A 14466-nucleotide genomic window follows, 5' to 3' on the forward strand; every position below is an offset into this window, starting at 1 on the left:
GGACCGGGGCACGAACCCGTGTCCCCTGCATCGGCAGGCGGACTCTCAACCACTGTGCCATCAGGGAAGCCCCCAAGCTTCTTTTTTATCATTAAGCTCAACCAACATAAATAGGACTCTGTAAAATTGCTATGGAAGTTTCTAACGGACTATCAACTATTGTATTGATATTTATCTTATGGCCTCGTAACAAATTGTTCATGGAGAGACCCCAGCTTGCAGGAAACACTTTGAGTTGCACAGATGGCAGTCATGACAAAGCCAGCAGGAGGACTTAGGCGTGCTCAGAGCCCCAAAAGGCTATTTTAATTGTATTTATCACCCAAACTGTCTCTCATATGATCTAACCCTTTCTTATCTCCTCAAAACCCTTTCCAATTCCCTCTCAACTCACTGCAGGATAGAGTTTAAAACTACCCTGTCTGATATTTTCTTCATTTGCTTGTGCGTGTGCTCATTTTTTTAATTAGCATGTGGAAGGGCTTTCACATGAGGAATACCAGAAGGAATGCTTTTGCAGTCTTTCCTGGTCTGAGACTTCTCTTAGAGTCTTCTGTTTTCCATCTATGTCCTCAAATCACCATATCCTTGTGATTGCAAGGATGTAGACTCTTCCCAGCCTCTGCCTCTTTATCTTATCTCTCTTCTATCGCACTGCCCCGTTCTACTAAAACTACTAAATCACTTTCTAAAAGTTCCTCCTGCTCGATACTCCTCATTATAACCCAATGAATCGCAGAAGATATTTTCACCAAGAGTGCGTATTTGCCTTCTTATAAAATAGTCAAAGAAGCCCTTGAGTCTCAGTAAAGATTAAAGGACACACTGGCCAACCTAATGTACTTTCCAGATCTATGAGATTAAGAATGACATGAAGAGATGGAAAGATGTGAATCTTTGGTTCCAGTGTCATATACTATGTTATTACTATTGCTGTGGAGGCCTGCTCTCTGAACTTGCAGAAACTCAGGAGTGCCAACCCCATTTCCCCTGTCACTGTTTTTCTGGTTTCTACTTAAATGAAATGATCTGCCTGAAAAATAATGCCTGTATCGAGGAGTAAGCAGCTTTGAGCAAAATTGTGAAGTAGACAATGTGTGTTAGGTGTCCCTTTCTTCCTTCTTTTAAAGTGCAAACCATCCTTTTTAGTGGGGGCAGGGGGTCACCTCGGTTCTGGGAACCAGCTGGAGATAAAAACATATCCTGCTAATGAAGCTGAATCTGGCCTCTGTACCCCGACACCAAATTAATTCTCAGAGACAGAGTTTTGGGTGAAGTAGAAAAGAATATCTTTATTGTTTTGCCAGGCAAGGGGGGCCACAGCGGGCTAATGCCCTCAAAACTGTGTATCCCAACCAGGAGGGGGTAGTGAGGAGTTTGATAGTAATTGTTCAAAGAGGGTGTGATCAGCTTGTGGACATTCTTCTGATTAGTTGGTGGTGAGGTAAGTGGGAGTCAGCATCATCAAACTCCTGGTTCCAACCCGTCTGGGGTGTAGGTGCTTTTGGGCAGCACACTGTTAACTTCTCCCACCTGGTGGAGGTTTCAGTATCTGCAAAACAGCTCAAAGATATTGTTATGTGTATCCCTTGAGGGGGAACCTGGACCTTGTCCCAAGGCTGCACTTACTGCTTCTCTTGACTGCTCCTCCCTTGTCTCTGCATCCCCTCCCTTCCCTAATTAGCAACTGTTTAAATCTGCTCGTTGGAACTCAGGGAAGGTCATGGAGGCTGAAGAAAGCCTATTTCCTGTAATCAAGAAATGGGGGACACAGATAGGCTTTTGTGCCCAGGAGTCCCACAGGGTCCTGCTTGGTATCACTAACAGTGGTGTGCTCTCAAGGTCAGACCCCCACCTTTGCTGGCTACCTCAAAAGAAATACTCAATTCCAGGGCTCCTTGACACTGGAATGTTTATGTTATTTACTATGTGCACAACAGATAAGAGAAAGATGGATTTTGCACTGCTGAAAGCCCTTACTGTAACCTCCTGCCTACCTAGTGCCTTCTGGGCAAAACAGGTCTCCATCTTCTGAAGGTCTTTCACACACTACCATCCATCCCTTGTAGAAGACTATTCCTCCCTCTCTTCAGTCCTACCCCTCTGCTGTAACTCCTTTTAGTTACAGGATGGATTCTGGGAAGCAGACTCTGAGTTTGGCAGGCAGGTTGTTCATGGATGCACACCCAAAAGCCTTCTTGAACTCCATGGAGAACTGGGAGCTAGAATGAGCCTTTAGAGTTATCACGAGTGGGGCTGAAATGGTTGAGTCTGTATACAATTTCCCTTCATTAGTTAATAAGGTGTGCTGCCCTAGGAGGGATGTCACCATAGGTGACATGCTTGTGCCACTCAAGTAGTTCCTGAGGGGACTCATGGGTGATGTCTGCCTCAGGACAGCTGGAGAAACAAACCCTTCCTTAAAGGAGAATCCTTAAAGGTAGTGCATCTGCAGGTCCATCACACCTTCTTTGCCCAGTTAACTCCTAGTCATTTTTTGAAATCAGTGCTCAAAGACATTTCATTTTTTTCCTTTAAAAAATAGATGTATAGCTGTATTCACACACACACATATTTATTTACATTGATTCTTTCTGTGAGCCCTGAGGGTGGGGAATTTTTCTGCTTAAAGACTCCCCATAGGAGCCGCTCAGTGTTTGACTGAAGGTTGATCCTTAATAAAGATTTCTTGGTAACTCTCTTTTCTGTAGGAAAAGAGGAACTGTTATCTCACATTGCCCTTTATTATTATTTTTTTCTCAGCAACATTTGCACCCAGGTAGAAGCAACAGCAATGAGGCTGAGGCTGATAAGCTGAATTAGTGACATAATGATGCTAAAGGAGCTTTGGATCGAATACCATGTTGTTCTTTAACATTATGTGCATAGAGGGCAGTCTGGCCAAGCATTTCACAAATGAATCCCATTCATCATTGGAGGGTTGCCTGATCAGTGCAAATCCATCAACACCACTGAGCCAGTGTCTGCCGATTCCAACCCTGGTTCAGCACAGGACACACAGGACACATCCTGCAGTCTCTGTACATGGAGGCTGTATATTTTATAACTTTAGACTATGATGAGAAAAATTATATATCTTACATAACTATTTGACCTATTTATTCAGTAAGTAAGTGGCTAAATAAGCAGGTCAGGAAGGAATTAAGAAAACTGGATAATCCACCCCTAAATAATAGATTTAGCTATCAAGGGATGGTGACAAATGTATGCAAAGATTTCACATCTTCACATCAATCCCACGTTTACAAAACATCATCTCAAATCCTTTTCAAGTATTTTAAAGTTATATTTAATAGTCTATCCTAAAATTTGCATTGAATCTTTCATAAAAGGATTACTAACATTGGAGATGTTAAAATATGTATTTTGCCCGAAGGCATTTGTTAACTTCTGCATGGATGAAGAAGAAAATAAAATGTCATATTTGGAATACACAATAAATATTCATCATCTGATCAAATGTTGGTAGTATATGGACCTTATACTGCCCAAAAGGGAAGCCCTTGGTGGTCAAAACCACTCACATTTACTTATATACTTACTTTAAGTATGTGATAAGGGGACTGACATTAAAGAAGGAGCCTAGTAATGATTCCTTTAATAGAAAATGTAGACCGTCTGTTCTATAATGATGTGTCAACTGCATTCTCGAAACCCAGAAAATGGATTTCTGCAGCAGCTGAATTAGAAGAGTGACAGTTGGAAATACAACAACCTGCCGAGTGGCATTTGCACCTGCACACAGCCTAGGACAGAATCAAATGGCCAGAAACCAATTCATGAAAATAAGACCGAACCTGGCCTTTTTCCCCTTTTGCACAGTCTTGCTTTCCGCTTCCCTTCCGGGAGCCGGGGGTGGGAGGGTGGGTGGGGCCCAACCAACGCTACGACGTGGCCCCCAGACCCCACCCCCCAGGACCCAGCGGCCCCTCCCAGTCCTGCGCCGCGGCGCTCCTGGCTGCGCGCCCTCTTCAGCTCGACCTGAAGCCGCCAGCAGCTGGCGGAGTCGCGTCTCTCGTTCGGCCTTCGTCTTCCTCACTGCGCCAGTGCTGGGGTCCCTGCTGGCCCTTGGCTTTCTCCTTGCCGCTGCCACCCTGCTGAACAAGTGGCAGGGCTTGTGTAGGCCCTGAATGGACTTCCTACGCGGCGTCACAGCGGCCTTAGTCTCCTTCGCCATCTCCACAGCTGTCGCTTGATGGGATGGGGCTTCGGAACCAAAGCCCAGGCGTTTTCTTTGCCGCCATGCTGTTTGCACTCGACTTCTACCTGACCTTTCACAACGTGGCCGAATTTCTCAAACAAGGGGACTCTGCAGAGGTGACCGCAGCCCACAAAATGGAAGTAGGAAATTCCGACTGTGATTCCGGAGGTGGCCAGGGGGCCCTGTGTTGGGAGGGAGGCTGTGACTTCTCAGAGTAGCAGTGGGACTTGCTGACGGAGCGGGCCTCGTCACGGCCCTGAGGTGACGTTCCTGAGCCCAGCACACAGGACGGCACCCCTTGCCTTAGAACTATCAAGCCGCTCTGCACGTGAGGGCGTCTTGAATGTTCCACCCCTTCTCCCCAGGTATGGCTCACAGACCTGAAGCCCTTTAACCTCTCTGCCAAAAACAAGTACAAGGGGACAACGTGCGTAGAGCCTTGTTACCTCCCCCTCCCCACCGGCCCCCCCTCAAGAGAAGATTTCATGCTGTGGGCAGAGTAACAGCTAAGACGGAAACCACCACAGGGCCAACCTGCCAGGCCCCAGTCGTTTTTGTCTGCATTTGGTGCCCCTGTTCATGACAGGCACTTTGTCCAGAATGATCCTTCCAAGATTCTTTTGTTCAAGGAGCACTAGCTGCCTCTTCTTTCTTGAGGCAGGGAGAAAACTGACCTTTGCCCTGTCATCTAGGAGTGAGTGAATCTCGGTGCTCATAACTGGCCAAGCATTTCGCAAATGAATCCCATTCATAATGGGAGGGTTGCCTGATCAGTGCAAATCCGTCATCACCACTGAGCCAGTATTTATTAACTGAAGATTAGAACATTCAGGTTTAAGTTTGTGTGCTTCTTGTTCATGCATTTCCTTATGAAAATATCTTTCCACACGTAGGTCAAAAATGTAATGAAAAATATCATGGCTGGATTGCAACAAACCAACAGTGAAAAGATACTCCTGAGCTGGGTCCGACAATCAACTCGTAATTATCCACAGGTTAATGTCATTAACTTCACCACCAGCTGGTCTGATGGTCTGGCTTTGAACGCTCTCATCCACAGTCATAGGTAAGATTATCGAAACATTGAATAATTTTTAAAAGTATTGATTTAGAGTCTGATATCTTTTTCTCCAGCATGGTTCCTGATCATTTCCCACTATGCAACATGTTATTTATGCTGACCATATTGATCTAACCATCCATTGGAAGGTACTGAATAAGAATATCCTATTTTTATGTGGTATTACACTTAGTTGTTGAAATGTTAAAACCATCAGAGCATGAATGTGGTTATGGTGGAGAGGGGGTATCAACATCTTTGAAATTGAGACTGCCAGAAAATCAAGGTTATATTCTAACTTTGCTAAGAATGGAGTTGGTCTTTCTATACAAATAATGTGTTAGTAATGCGCTTCAGCTGTAGCGTTAAAAATGGTTGTAGATCTTATGTGAGTGGCTGTAGTATAATTAGTTACCATCATCAGATTAATAATGTGAAAAAGAAACATTTCTCTTGTCAGATACTTAGATAGCAAATACCATAAGGCCCTGTATGTGTGTATATATATGTATATATACTTATATTTCAGGGGTAAAAGAGGCTCTGGGCATCTTAGCAACCAAGGTAAAGAGCAGACCACAATTAATTCTATGACTCAGTACTCAGAATATCAAAAGAAACAATTGCTGTGGAACAGCAAAGCAATTGCTATAAAGCATGAGAGTTGTTCTGTTGACCTTCGTAAAAGGAACTCAGTGTGACATAGTGAACCAAATGTCCTTAACTATATTCACACTATTATATTTTCTAAGATAAAATAGTTGTTTGCTTTTTCTTGTATAAAGAAGCTTAGTAAGTGAATTAGTAACAGTTCAAGAAAAAGCAAAACAACATGATAAATACATACATTATATATAATGAATACATTCATATATATTGTATGTATAATACATTTACTCTAACGGACATGTGCTTTGGTTTTCCTATTACCCATCTCTTTTACCCAGCCCAATCCCCAGGGTCAGATACATTGCCTTATTAACTGTGCTTGAAATGCCACTGGACTGCATCTGCCCTGATTTTCAATGCAGCTTATCTTTTCTCACTTTGATCTTTCTTTTCTCGACGAGTCTAGTCTACCATTTTCCTATGCCAATCTTGCTTCTAGAAACATCCAGAATATAAATTTTCTTCCTGGTTTACCCGTCCGGGAGCAAATGCTCTCAAAATAAGCATCTTTGTCAGGTGTCTTGCTCCAGCTGGGTTTAATTAACCCCATCTAGACTGAGTTTCCAGGTGAATGACTCAGCAACCTGACTTTGGAAAGGAGGCAGGCTCACACTCAGTCGGCATGTTAAGCGATGTTAATATGTTGTTTTTCCTAAGTGTGACAGGAAGAAAAATATTCCACAGCCTCAGTACAGCCAGATGAGAGGGGATAGAGACGCTCATTCTGCATTATAAGTCAGTGTTCATTTATGCAGCCACATGCTTCACAGTAAGGGCCGGAACATATTGATCTTGCTGTTCATGTACACATTTGCAGATGAACAGAAATATCGAGGATCGGGTTATGCGGTCCTTGTTGGCTCGTTAGCATTTTCTTTTCAAGTGGAAGACTTCAGTCCTGCAAGCGTGTTCACAGACTACATTTGTTAATATTCCATTTCATGATTTCTGAATGTATTTGTAAGTAATACAATAAACATATCCAGGTTGCCCTGTCACATCTGTCCCTGACCTACTCTTTGTCTCTCCAAATATCTACATTTATATATTCTTCTGTCATACTGAATGAATCATCAGTAACTACCTTCTTACACATAACATGGTTACTTTTCAAGAGGTTTCTCACAGTTGATAATGCTCTTTCATGAATCATCTCCCTCTTCTTTTTGTCTCTGACAGATGAACATATTGTTTATCTAAAGAAAAAAAGAATGGTTGAACTGTTTGTTCCAGGGTGATTGTCATTGGAACACTTAGGAATGTCATGAGGTGTCCTGATTTCAATAATTGAAAGACTATGTAGAACAAAGGCATGAACTTGATAACGAACATAGGAATTGACAAAGAGCCTTGCCAAAGATCAGGCTTTTAGTGACTTTATATTTCTTTAAGGCTAAATTTTATCTTAATATGTAAGAAATTAAAAGTATTAAATTAAAACACAGAGTTCACTACAGTGCAGTTAAAAGGAAGCCAGATTCTACTTTCATGGGAAAAGCAAATGATAATTGATTAGAAGTATGTTCAAAATATGCAAATAAGTTGCAGTAAGTATAAAGTTGCAGTTAAATTTTTTTCCTGATTTCTTATTTTAATTTATTACCATAGAAGTAACATAGCACGTGGTTTTAAAAAAAAAAGTCAAACATTAGAGAGGGAGGCAAAGGACAAAAACAAAATGTGTCTTCCTGACCTCAGCCCTATCCCATCACTCTCCACTTCCTAGAAGTAGTTACTGTCAGCAACTCCTTTTATTCTTTCTGACGGTTTTCATAATTATATATATCTATTTCTTGATTAATTCATTTCTGACAGTAGATGGATTTATTCCTTAATATGAAGCCCACAAATTTACATCTTATGCCCATCTGTTTCCTGATTTCATCACTATATTATAATCATTTTATTCTTATAATTGTTGCCTGTGTGACTTTAAATGACAGTGGTATACTTATTTTCATCAAGTTTAGACAAGATCTGTTGACCACCTGAAATGAAGGTTGAGGAAATTATCACCCTCGTACATACTTCCTCCTCTTCTCTCCTCTCCACTTCTGTCATTATATTGTTATTCTTGCATCAGCAATGTTTGTAACATTTATATCTCTTCTGTAAGTATAGGTTCTTGGCTCGAATCTGTACATTGAAAACGTATTACTGTTATTTTATAAATATAATTAACCTTAAAGTAATAGAAGTTAGTGTTTTTAAGCAATTATTATTTTGTAGGCCCTGTTCTAAGTAAAATAACCCATCTGTTTCTCATGACTTACATACTATCATTGTCCCCATTTCACAAATAGGCAAATCATATAACCTCTCTGTGCCTCAGTTTCCCAAAGATCATTTGGTTATGTCAACCTAAACAGAGATAAACGGAGGCAAGGTCAAATGATCAGAAATTCAGTTTATTCAGGAACAAAAGAGGAATTGCAATTTGGGAAACACATGCTGTAACAATTTACAGGCGAGTCTTTTGGGGGTTTGGGGCAGGCTGTGCATATGGGCAAGGAGCACAGAGAGGGGGCAGTACAGCCAGAGTGCAAGCAGTAAGTTCATTGACTTGAGGATGGGGAGAGATTCTTGGTGGATATTCATTGATTGGGAGATAAGGCTTGATCTTCTGTAAAACAGGCGTTCATAGAAAATCAGCCTCTGAATTCTTAAGTTCTGTTCTTCTGAGGGCACGTGTGGGAAATTCTCCATTTTATATCCTCTGGTTACATTTTTGACTGAAATCTTTTCATAGCTAATATGCTGTAGAGCCAGGATATGGATTCGTAGGGGACTCTGCTTACCTACTAGGCTCTGTTATCTCATTCAGTATGTCGGTTTCCTCAAAAGTGTGGGGATCCTTGGTGGCACATTCTTATTTATGACTTATGTTCTAGGCTAGCATGGGAAGGTATGTGGCTTTCCTCTTCAGTTGGTTAGTTTTACAATTCTTTATGCATTTGAAAATCATGGTTATTTAAAATGTTAATTAATGGTGAATTTTAATGATTTAAAACATTTTATTAGATTGATTTTAAATGCTAGAAGAGACCTCGAAGGCCATTCAGTACAATTCCTTCTTTTTAAAATGAAAACACTGAAGCTCAAATAGATTACATGACTTAGATAACTCGTCACCCAGGTAACTAGTTAGTGGCTAAGGAGAAGGCGAAGGGGATGAAGGGAAAAGGGCTTAAATGTGGAAGTAATCCTATTTTTTTATCATACTGATTTAACCTTGTTTACTTTGCTGTAGGTGAGAAACTGGTTTCCCACACTCTCCCACCTATATTCTTTTCCACTCCCCTTAATGAGAGATGGAGAAATGAAGATGGGGCAGAGGTTGCATAGTGAAATTAAAACTTCCCCCAAATAGTCTAGGATTTAATTTTTGTTTCTTAAGAGTCTTTCCACTACTAGAGACAGCTCCCAATTTATACATATTTTAGGTTCTAAAGGGTTTTTAGCTGCTTTGGGTAACTTGAAGTATATAGGGGAGATTAGATTTACTAAGAAGTGCACAAAAGTCTGGTGAATTAAACAGGGTAGGAGCAAGTAGAGAAAAGGAAATGAGAGTCAAAGGAGAATTAAAGTTGCACCTTTATTTTGAATTCTGGTTTCAGAAAATAGCAGCTAACCCCATCCTTGAAACATCTTCTCTTGCAGAGCATGAGTTCTTAAGCAGGAGTCCAGTGACAGACCCAAATGTCCTAAAATTCTATGTAATTCTGTTTAAAGCTATGGGTAGGAATTTTGTCTGGGTAGAAGTTTCATAGTGCTCATCGGATTCTCAAAGGTATCTGTGATCCAGGAAAGATGAAGAAGCACTTAACTAATGGTTTCCAATGTTGCTGGGTAAAATTGTAATTCCTTAACAGCCAAGGCCTTTTATAGACTCATCCCAATCCTCCTCCTAACCATATCTCCCACCACTTGATACTAGAAATCTCCCAGTGGAGCCAGACTTGTGAGGTCCTGACTGACTGGGCACATTCTGCTCTTTCCTTCCCTAAGAACTCTGATTCTCTAATATCCACGCAATTTAGAATTCTATTCTCAAGCACTTTTCTTTAATCTAACCCAAACCACCATTTAAGAGTCCCTTAAGCCTCAAAAAAAACTTTCTTGACCTCTTCAGATTTTAGAAAACCATATATTATTATTATCTGTATTTGTCGCACTTAAAATGTATGTAACTTGTGATGTATGGATTTTTTTTCCTCGTTAGATTTAAAATCCTCATAGGATAAGAACAGCCTCTTACACAACTTTGTGTTTTCTCCGTTATTAAGTAAAATGATATTCATATAGTATGTTCTCATCCATTCTCTGGTGTAGTCAATAAATATTTATTGAGCCCCTCCTGTGTGTCAGGTTGGGTTTCTAGAAGTGAACAAACCTGGCAAAAATAATTCTTTAGTCTACATTCAAGTGCGGGAGATAGGTAAATAGATAAGATTAATTAAATGTATAATATGTTAAATAGTAGTTAAATGCTAATGAGAAAAAAATATAAAGCAATTAAGAGGGATAGGAAATGGTTCTGTGTAAGTTTGATTTGGGGGCAGGCAGTTTTAGATGGGGGAAGGGCAGGGAAGGACTCATCAATGTGACTTTTGAGTAAAGACCCAAAGGAAGTGGAGGAGTGAGCCATATCTGTGTCTGGGGGAGGAGAATTCCAGGCATAGGGAACAGCAAGTGCAGATGTGGGAAACTATCTAGCCTGTTTGAGGAATACGAGGAGGGAGACAAGAAATAAAATCAGAGAGTTAATGGGGAGCCAGACCATGTAGGGCCTTGTAGGTCGCAGTTACGTCAGTGAATTTTACTCCCTCGATAGCAAGGATTTGAGAAGGTTATGATGAAACATTTTACCAGATCACTCTGACAGCTCTGCTGAGAATAGATTAACAAGGGCAAGGGTGGGAATAGGGGAGCAGTTAGAAAACTAATGCAGTGTTGTATGCAAGCTAAGATGGTGGTTTGGATTATGGTGCTAGCAGCGAGGATAGTGTGAAGTGGTCAAATTCTGGATATATTTCCAACTAAGTGTTGTATGAGAGTAAAAGAGTCATCAAAGTTGACACCAAGGTTTCTCTGCTGAGTACCTACAAGTTTGACCTTGTCATTGATTATTGAGAAAGGGAGAACTATAAGAGAGGTAGGTGAGTTGTGGTGGTACAATGCGGATGAGTATCAGGTCAGTGTTGGATGCTTGAGTCTTGTGATGACTCTAAGTAGAGCTACTGAGTAAGCAGATGGATCTAGAGTCTGAAGTTCAGGGAATAGGTCTGGGCTAGGCTTATAGAATTAGAAGATACCAGCAAATGGCTGGTATTCAAATCTATGAGACTGGATGAGATGAACATATTTTTGTTGCTTGGATAACATAGAATAATTTCTCCTTTGTTTTCTTCAGGATTTTCTGTTAAAATTGTGACTTGTCTAAATGAGAAATGTTATTGAGGAGTACCAAAGAGTAACACTCAACTCTTAAGGAATGTGGGCATGGGTTGTCAGTCAAATATCAGAACTGGGGACTTCCCTGGTGGTCCAGTGTTTAAGACTCTGTGCTTCCACGGCAGGGTGCATGTGTTCGATCCCTGGTCTGGGAACTACGAAAGAATTGAAGTGAATCTCATGAAACATTTTAAGTTGATTTATATTTGTCTTTATATTTGTGTGTGTTTCAGGCCAGACCTGTTTGATTGGAATAGTGTGGTTTGCCAGCAGTCAGCCACACAACGACTGGAACATGCATTCAACATTGCCAAATATCATTTAGGCATAGAGAAGCTACTGGATCCTGAAGGTTGGTGCATTTCTAAACTACCACTGTTTTTAGCATAGTTTAATGTTGATCATCTCAGGCTTAACATTTCCACAAAGTAAGCACAAAATAGAAACTCTGCATTGTGTTTTTCTGTATTCCAAGTATATTTAAAATGTTCTGTTTTCCTGAAATACATTATGAACTGTCATACATGATTTTAGTTCTCAGAATACCAGTATCTAAAACTAAAATGTAAAACTTTAGAAAAAAAATTCAAGCCTTTAGAATGTATATGCCTCACAGATGAAGTATACTGCATTTAGAGTATATTGACTCCAAATAATTATAAAAAGTTCATGTTTTGCTTATTCTACCAAGAGATTTGATAGACTAATCAGCTATAAATAATTAGCTACTCTTGCCAATTTCATTCATACACTTCATAAAAGGCAACATGGTTTACTGTTTAAATCAGGAAATCTATTCCTGGCGCTGATTTTGTTGTAATTTGTCACTCTGGGGGAAGTCCTCCATTGAATGGTTATTTGTTTTCTGCTTCTTTAGTTCACAGGCAGTACTGTATTTATATTTTTATAATATTACACTTAATTAAATTTCATCCTTATCTCTGGTGCTGCATAGTCGTATCTTACAAACACATGGATTAGAGGGAAAATAATTCCTGACCTCTGCTTTTCTTCTAGCCCATGAGGCACTTTTTAAATTTGCCAACTTCTTTGGAATTGCAGACTATATTCTCAACTTTCTTGAGGCTTTACCACACTCTAAACCCAGAAGTTGGAGAGGCAGTGTCAGTGGGATTGATATGTGCAATATAGTACAAGCTGATATTTGGGTAGGGTTATATAATTCTTTTTTCTTTGGAATATTGAATCAAATCCCAAATAAGGAGATCCTTGAGTATCCCAAATAAGGAGATCCTTGTGTATCCCAAATAAGGAGATCCTTGAGTGGTGGTCATAGGTCCCATCTGGAAAAGTTCTGAAATAACTCAGAGGATAGCCTTTTACTGGTGAATTTATCATCAACCAGAATCTAATCTAGTGTTATAGACCCAAAAACCTGATTACCTCATCTTATTGATAGAAGATCCATATGGTGGTGGTAGTGGTGGGGGAGTTAACTTTAAACCAGATGAAAAAAAAATGATATAACAATCAAAATGGAAGCTCATTTATTTTAAATGAGATATTTAACAATCACAAGAACCAGAATACTCATATCTAATTGACCTCTATATTGCTCTTGATAAGCACATGGACTTGGGAAGGGAAAACTATAGCAATACAAATGTTTGTGAAGTTGGAATCAGATTAAGTTCATTAGAAATGTTTCTTCTCCTTTAGATAATGCATGACTCCTGTAACCTCTTATTATTGCTTCAGTAGATGGTCAGTGTCCTTCCTGCCCCAGTTTAGCTGGGAGCAGTTGTATCAATCATATTTCCTTGTTTTGAAGGATTGGGGGAGGGTTACCTCACTATTGACTCTTAGTACCGATTGATATATGTGTTTTTTCATACTCTAGTGAGGTAGAGAGGGCAGACATAATGAAAATATGACTCCAGCCCCTGAGGGTGAAAGCTATAGTGTATGAATCTGAAGGATAAGCCTGTTAATAGGTTTTTTTTTTCCGTTAAATCCACATATGGTAGTCAGTTTCTGTTTGGGATATTCTTGTGTGTGCCTTATCCTTTCGTAAAATAGTAAGAGTAAGTTTAAAATAGATCTTTTCCTTGCTAAGTGATAAAATGGCTTTTGATCTCTAAGTCCTCCTTTGAATCAATGAAGTAAGGGAACCTAGATAGGCATCCACATCACAGTCAGAAAATAGATTGATAAGCCTATAATCAGAAAAGGGCAGTTAAATAAATAATATATTTTATAGCATAAAATAGCCTGATACACCCAATTCCATATGTTCTCCTAAATGGAAAGTGTATGTTGAAATGCATGTCATATAGGCACACCATTGTAATATCTCAAACTTGATAATTCAAAGTCAACCAGGTACAGTATGAAATACAAGCTGATTAATAGAGATCAAACTACCACTTATGGTTTCATTTTGCCAGTAAACTCTTCGATCTGAAAACTTTTGCTATTTATGGACTCCCTTCCAAGAGCATTCTGTCTCCTAAACTGGTTTCTTAAAGGTTTTTTGGCTTTCAATAAGATAAGGATTCAGAATAAATCTTAAATTATATTTTTAAGTGTCTATCAGTTCCTGCCAGTATGTTAGGGAAATACTCAAATATGCATTTAAAAATTATTGCTCAGTATTTTTCAAGAGACGATATCAGTGATAATTGAAAGAAAAAAATTAACCAAATCATAAGGATTTTTATTTACTGATTAGTTAGTCGCAAAACACAGAATAGCATCTCTTAGAATCTAAGACTTAGAACAGGCTATTCAGTGTATCTAACAGGCGAGACTCAACGGACTTCTTGCATGTCCTGTATAGTAATTACCTTTCAGAAGTTCATATTTTTATTTAACCAATTATTGGTTCTTTAGCTTATACATGACGATGTCAGCTATTCCCCAAAGCAGTTTTCGTTTCATATCTAATATGCCCCTTAGGAAGCTAATGAAACATTTAGCTTTATATTTGGGGAGATTTTTATTATTGGGGGCATTGAAGTTATATTTGGCTTAAAAAATACCTGCCCAAAAATGTTTTTAGAATTTTAAACATATGCTTTATTGATTGGGTTGATTTATA

At 39.6% G+C, this 14466-nt stretch overlaps 1 protein-coding gene across 1 annotated transcript in view; it reads left to right on the top strand.

Moving 5' to 3' along the window:
• Positions 1–14466, top strand: part of DMD (dystrophin) — a 2123521-nt gene that overhangs the window by 385101 nt on the left and 1723954 nt on the right. The window contains exons 6-7 of the mRNA XM_060138437.1: positions 5116–5288; positions 11639–11757. Of these exons, the coding sequence (XP_059994420.1) occupies positions 5116–5288; positions 11639–11757 (292 nt within the window). The remainder of the gene's footprint in view (positions 1–5115; positions 5289–11638; positions 11758–14466) is intronic.

This window comes from Lagenorhynchus albirostris, chromosome X (assembly GCF_949774975.1).
Source record: "Lagenorhynchus albirostris chromosome X, mLagAlb1.1, whole genome shotgun sequence".
NCBI classification, from domain to species: Eukaryota; Metazoa; Chordata; class Mammalia; order Artiodactyla; family Delphinidae; genus Lagenorhynchus; species Lagenorhynchus albirostris.